At 40.8% G+C, this 6587-nt stretch overlaps 1 protein-coding gene across 1 annotated transcript in view; it reads right to left on the bottom strand.

Annotated features, from left to right (window-relative positions):
• Window positions 1–682: 682 nt before the first annotated feature.
• The window catches only part of LOC136708198 (calsyntenin-2-like), a 31775-nt gene continuing 25870 nt past the window's right edge, over window positions 683–6587 (bottom strand). Inside the window, exons 6-10 of the mRNA XM_066682600.1 lie at window positions 5526–5696; window positions 4967–5109; window positions 4206–4320; window positions 2625–2809; window positions 683–1814 (exon numbers count right to left, since the gene is read on the bottom strand). Of these exons, the coding sequence (XP_066538697.1) occupies window positions 1623–1814; window positions 2625–2809; window positions 4206–4320; window positions 4967–5109; window positions 5526–5696 (806 nt within the window). The 3' untranslated portion in view covers window positions 683–1622. The remainder of the gene's footprint in view (window positions 1815–2624; window positions 2810–4205; window positions 4321–4966; window positions 5110–5525; window positions 5697–6587) is intronic.

The following is a 6587-nucleotide window of genomic DNA, read 5'->3' as shown; positions in this document are numbered from 1 at the left end:
TTTAAAATGCAGACATTGGAAAACTGGTTATTTTCTTCTGATTCAGCTACAATGAATTAGGGTCACTTTGGATATCATTCTTGCTGCAGTGGTGACTTCCACTGCCTCCTAGCTGCTGTCCGGTAATCTTGCAAATCAGACTTTCACCTGTCGCATTAGAGTCTGGGGATTTTTGTCCTTTAACATCACCAAAATCTGCTTTTTTTGACTGGCAAAGGTCATTTAACGGACAACCTGACTAGTCACAAACTGCAGTTTTTGTTCCTAAAGGCCAGTTTATGCTTCTGCTTGGAACCCATACTGTAAGCAATGTCTAGGTCCCGCATAGACATGGACCTTATGCCGTACCCTGATGCTAACTTCCCCAGAATTGTAACTATGTGTCATAGCGACTTAGAGCACAATGGCTGTGATTGGTCCGCTGTCGGACATTGGTTTGGACGTCACAGATTTAATTAAAAGATGAAACAAGGGAAAAATATGGATGTATTCTTTGGGAAGAAAAGAAAAAAGCAAGAACATACAGGAAAACTTTGCTGGTTTTGTATTTGTTTCTTCCGTGTCACAGCATGGAAACTAAGCTCTATTCCAATTAACATCCTACATCCCTACATAACGCACTTTATAGTTTATAAATGTAATACTACTACACCACTACATTGTGTACTACACAGAGTAGGGGAAAATATTTGCGATTCTAGTGGTTTGGCAGCGTGATTGCAGAGCAACACAGACACACCAAAACACAAGATAAACACTAACAACAGTGTAGGGCACTTATATGGTGCAGACTCTGCATCAAGTGAATGCAGAAGTATAAATCAGAATTAAGCCCTCTGGTAACTTTAGTGATCTTTGGGTGTTAGATTTAAAACTGCGCATTTGCAACATGGAAGATGGCTTTCGCCTCCATTATAGTCAGGAAAGAATCTGTGAACACTCATCTACACTCTACTTGGTCATCGCCTGTATGTAGTTCTCTCCAAACCTCTTTTCTAAGGGCACACAGAAGACTCATGGGAGTGGGCCTTTGAAGTCTAGCATGAAAAACTAGACACCCCATGCCCTTGCATTTCTTGTGAGCACTGACAAACGAGGACCACAGGACCTAATGTGCACCAAATTGGACAAGGCAAGAAGTTTACAAAATGGGGCTACAACAAAAACACACCCACAAGAAACAAAGTGATGGGTATCAGAAATTGCTTGACTCCCCACTTATTTGTGGTCAAAGCATCCAAGCCTGAGACTACTGCCCACCTGAGACCTGAGGCCTGGCCACATATATCAAATGCTGGCTACACAATTGCTGTGATAGTGTGTGCTGTCGTAGCAATCAGCCAAATGTCTCTGACCCATTGTAGAAATGACCATTTAGAATTTTTCGAATTCTTCATATGATGGGCCATCATACACCATCTTGTTTTCTTGATACAAGTTTCTGTCCACAATGAAAACACATCCTCCTAATATTTCTGTCTCCACATTTTGGGAAAATTTTGCTTAGTGGATCTTTATTTCTATTTTTCTGTATGGATATTTACCTGCAAATTCTTTCATGCCTTTATGCCTTTCTGTGTGTCTGTATGTGTGTGTGTGTGTAGAGCGTGTGAAAATGGTTCTCAGCAGTGCAACGTTTGTCTTGGCCACTGTAGCTTGCTCAGCATTTTTCTCTGTGGTGGAATGCTGGGAGTTGTAGTTCCTTCTTCATCGCTGTCTGTTTCACTGCTGGTGATGTCGTCCTCCTCCTCCTCTTCTTCCTCTTCCACTTCTTCCTCTGTTAATTCTTCTGCTGGCTGTAGCTCCTCAATGCTCTTCATAATCACACACACACACACACACACACACACACACACACACACACACAGATGAAATGTTCAGTATAAACGGGACATCTTTTTACCCTAAACATTTAAACCAGGAGTGCCCAAATGTTTTTTCTACAGGTGTTCGTGAGTATGTGTGTGAGTGAATGAGTGAGTGAAATTGTCCACAGGTGTTAGTGTGTGAGTGACTGGGTGAGTGTGTGAAATTTTCCACCGGTGTGATTCTGTGAGTGACTGGGTGACTATGTGAAACTGTTCACAGGTGTGAGTGTGTGAGTGACTGGGTGAATGTGTGAGTGAGTGAAATTGTTTACCAATGTGATAAGGTGAGTGACTGGGAGGACTGTGTGAAACTGTCCACAGGTGTGATTGTGTGAGTGACTGGGTGACTGTGTGAGTGAGTGAAATTGTCCACAGGTGTGATTGTGTGAGTGACTGGGTGAGTGAGTGAAATTGTCCACCGATGTGATTCTGTGAGTGAATAAGTAACTATATGAATTAGTCCACAGTTGTGAGGATGTGACTGACTGGATGAGTGTATTATAGACTGCCACCCTGTCTGGTGTGTGTTCCTTCCACCCAATAGTTCCCACCCATATATAAGTTTCACCTTTGGGTCTACAACGGCATCACTTCTTGATGTGATTAAACATGTTTACAACACAATTATCAATGGTCAGTGATTTCAATTTGGCTGAAATGCCCATCTAATGTCCTACAGAACTGAAATGACGTGTGCAACTTAAAGTGAAACGTTGTTATCAATGAGACGTTTGAGACGTTCTCTTTCTCTCTTACCTCCAGAGGGTTCACAGTAATGGTGAGAGCAGAGAGATCAAAGTCTTTGTGTTTCTCTGCGATTGTTTGTACGTCCAGGTCCTCCTGCATGTGTGTGAGGTAAAGCTGGTACACACCAAGGACCACCATAACCACCAGAGCGACGATACACACCACTATCACTATAGTCACTGCGTTGGCCACACCTATAGAGCATATCATGCTATTAGTACCATAGATATAAGTGAACTTTCAGATACAGAGGCTGGATCTCAAATGGTTTCCTGCTTCCAGTACACTATGTGATGAAATCAATGAAATCAATGGCTTCTACCCCACAATCCGTGCACTTTACGTATTAACAAATGGAAACTAGGCAAGCCTAGTTTTGCCGGACCACCATTAGCCATATAACCATTATCACAGAGGTGTTTTTCTGGTATTTCAAAAACAGGAAAGCCAAAAATACATACCCTTGGGAAGGTCTGGAGAAGCTTTGGTACTTCATATCAATGTTGGTGTTTACATGTGGTTTTTATTATGTGATTGTGTTGTAAAGAAAATATGGAGGGCAGGACTTATTAATGCAGAAATGAAAAAAGGAGCACAAAGTTTTGTTCTCCTCAGAGAGTCAGCGTTTTTCTTGTTCATTTTATTTAAAAATAAATAGTAGATGATCTAATACCAACGAACAAAAAGACCAAAAGAATTTTGTTGATTTAAAGAATTACAGTTACTTATTTATTCAGTGTAACAGGTTGAAGTAAATCACTTGAAGTTTAAGGAGGATGTGCGCAGCTTTATGGAATTTTATGAATACATTAAAGCCGCAAAGTGTCTCCCCATCACTTCCCTTTACGATATTTCAGGCAAAGACTCACACTCACGTGCCATAAGGTGTGTAAATGTATCCGAGGCTCTGTCCAACACGCATTGGTGTCACTCCAAACAGCCCCAGAAACACACAGAAACGGAGCGTGTTCCTGTCTTATTTCCTATTATTCAGCAATGGTTCGCGCTGAAGAACCTACTGTTCTTTCATTCCAGCTGGGAACAAATGTTTTTGGTTTGCAAACCAGTTTATGTCAGTGGAAATGCGCCGAACAGTTCCAAATTTAGTTCACAAACTGGAATGTGAAATATGGCTGGTGTAGCACAGACGGTGTAATAGCGCCAGCTTAAGTTCTCTCTGAGAAATACAGCTGAGCTTACAGTTCCTACTCACGCATGTGGATTTCAACACTAGGAGTCAGTCAGTCAGTCACTCAGTCAGTAAGCAAAAAAGCCTCTTCTTGGCCAGCCTGGTAGGCGGTCCGGCAAAAAAACATTTATATTTGGTCATAGACTGGATGGCACTTTTATTTTTAGAACACTAAGTGCTGGAAGCAGGCATCCATTTTATAATCCGTCAAGTAGTAACAACATGAACTGTAAAAAGCTTTGAATGAAACCTAATAACAAATAAACAAACAACACCCTGCAGTAAAACTGAGACACATTCTGTAATAAAATAAGAATGATACATTTAATTAATATGCTTTTCAGGACACTCATGCATAAAAAAATCACAGTAAACAAAAGTGCATAGGACAACTCTCTGACCAGAGCTGGAGACAGTGGATGTTATTGCTGGCTGATGGAGAAGTTGTGAGTATTTGGGTGGAGCCGCCATGTGATTGACGTGTTTGACAACTGTTTCTCTGTGTAGAACGTTAACCTGGGTGGAGTGTGACAAAGAGAAAGAAGAAAAATTATTCCATCACAGATAAAGTATTGTGGGTTTCAGGGGCAGCTGTGGGCTTAAGGCTTAGAGAAGCCAGCTTGAGGCCTGAGGTTCAATTCCCAGGACCTGCAGGAAAAATTAATCCATGGCTGAGGTGCCTTTGGCCAAGGCACCTAACCCCCAGACTGCTCCCCGGGCGCAGAGGTGGTTGGCATCCTGCTGCTTCGAATGTGTGTGTGCGTTTACTGTCCCTAGAGTGTGTGAAGATTTGCTCACTAGTTTGTGTTTATGTGTTCACTGTCACAGATGGTTTCCATGAAGAGAATCAGTTTCCTGAAGGGATTAATAAAGGGGATCCTTATCTTATCTCTTCTTCTTTTTCTGTGGCATTTTTTAACCTTAAATGCATGGAATACATTTGTGTTTTCTCCATTCGTGCATGAGACCACAGGATACTGATATAAAAAGTATTGTTTTGATTCAGCAGCAGCTGTATTGATTTTATATTGTGGAAAATACCTTGTATGTTTAAATGACATTCTCAGAATGTCTATGTCTTGCAAAATCTTTCATATCTCTCTGTATAATGTACATATACATTCTCTCTCTCTCTCTCTCTCTCTCTCTCTCTCTCTCTGACCTGTAGGATGAACTGGTTGCTGTTGTATCGGCCGTTCAGTTCGGAACAGGTGACTCTGAAGCTATATGTTGCTGCAGATGTCTGCAGACTCTGGAACCACACCTGTCTGATCACCTGTGCATAATGAGACATGGAGTCCACACCTGCAACACACACACACACACACATGCTTGTGAGATACAATAAAGTTCAAATAGGTCAAGTTTGGTAAAAAAAAAAAAAGTGTTTCTGTTATTCAACCTATTGATTTTTTGACTATTGGCAGCTGTATTTTAAAAAGTAATTAAAAAACCTACTGTATGCAGTTGCTTAATTTGCTTTCTGTCAATATTTCTTTAGAATTGCTACATTTATTTATAATTACTATTATATTTTATACTATTTATTCACACGCGCTAGATGTTAGTTTACAGTTACTACATTTGTTTGTAGCAAAAAGCAATCGCCCAAAACCCCCCCAAAAAAAAAACAAAAAAAACAAAACACTTTTCTTCCCCACATTTGGCCTGTTGTCTACAAAGATGCTTTGTTTTCAGTTTAGTGTTTGTGCTATATTTACCATAAATGGACATTCCAGTGGTGGAGTTGGTGTAATCCAGATGTTTTCCTAGTAGTGCACTGCGGGGCAGCTGCAGACTCTCCAGACCCTCCTTTAACTCCTCTCCCAAAACCAGTATGTCACAGTAGTCCAGAGTATGTACCATTTCCTCTAAAATACCAGACCTGCGCTCTACATACACAGTGAAACAAAGCAAAACAAAAAGATCAAAATTGTTTATCCAATAAAAAAATTAAACACCACATGATTGTTGCTCCATCAAAACATGTTTGCAGTCTGCTGTTATCTTGGGGCTACAAGACTAATGTAACTAACAAATTAAAAAAGCTCAAAACATAAAGCATTGTACACTGATCCTGAACTGTGTAGAGATCTTAACATTAATATGAAAGCAGGTAATTCAATAATGTATGTTTCAACACCCTCGTCTGAGTCTGTCCAATCACAGCGCTGCACCCGTCTTTATGTGATAGAACAAAGACGAGGTTAAATGCAGCAAATCACACATACGAGTTTAGAGAAATTTAAAGGGGACGTGTCGTAGTGTCGATGTCACACAGCTCCGGGATCCTGGGGTTGTGGGTTCGAGCCCTGCTCCGGGTGACTCTGTGAGGAGTTTGGTGTGTTATCTGTGTCCATGGTCCAAAAACACACGTTGGTAGGTTAATTGGTGACTCAAATTTGTGCATAGGTGTGAGTGTGTGTTGCCCTGTAAAGACTGGCATCCCCTGCAGGGTGTGTTCCCACTTTGAACACAGTGATTCTGGGAAGGCTATTAAGACCCTGAACTGGACAAGCAGGTTTATAGGTTTATAGTTATAGGTTTATAAGGTTTATAGTGCTAGAGTTACCACCAATTAAAAACCACACTTCCGCCACAGCTTCAGACTTTTATGAAAACTCTGCAGAGGACTTTTAATTTGAAATGATGGACACAGGAAGTGTAAAACGACAGTATTTATAAAGTACAAGCTACATTTAAAATTTTTAATTTTCATTCAATCATTCATTCATTATCTGTAAGCGCTTATCCAGTTCAGGGTCGCGGTGGGTCAAGAGCCT

Source organism: Hoplias malabaricus, chromosome 1 (assembly GCF_029633855.1).
Source record: "Hoplias malabaricus isolate fHopMal1 chromosome 1, fHopMal1.hap1, whole genome shotgun sequence".
NCBI lineage: Eukaryota > Metazoa > Chordata > Actinopteri > Characiformes > Erythrinidae > Hoplias > Hoplias malabaricus.
Note: the sequence above shows the minus strand (reverse complement) of the source record. Positions and strands in the feature narration are given on the sequence as shown.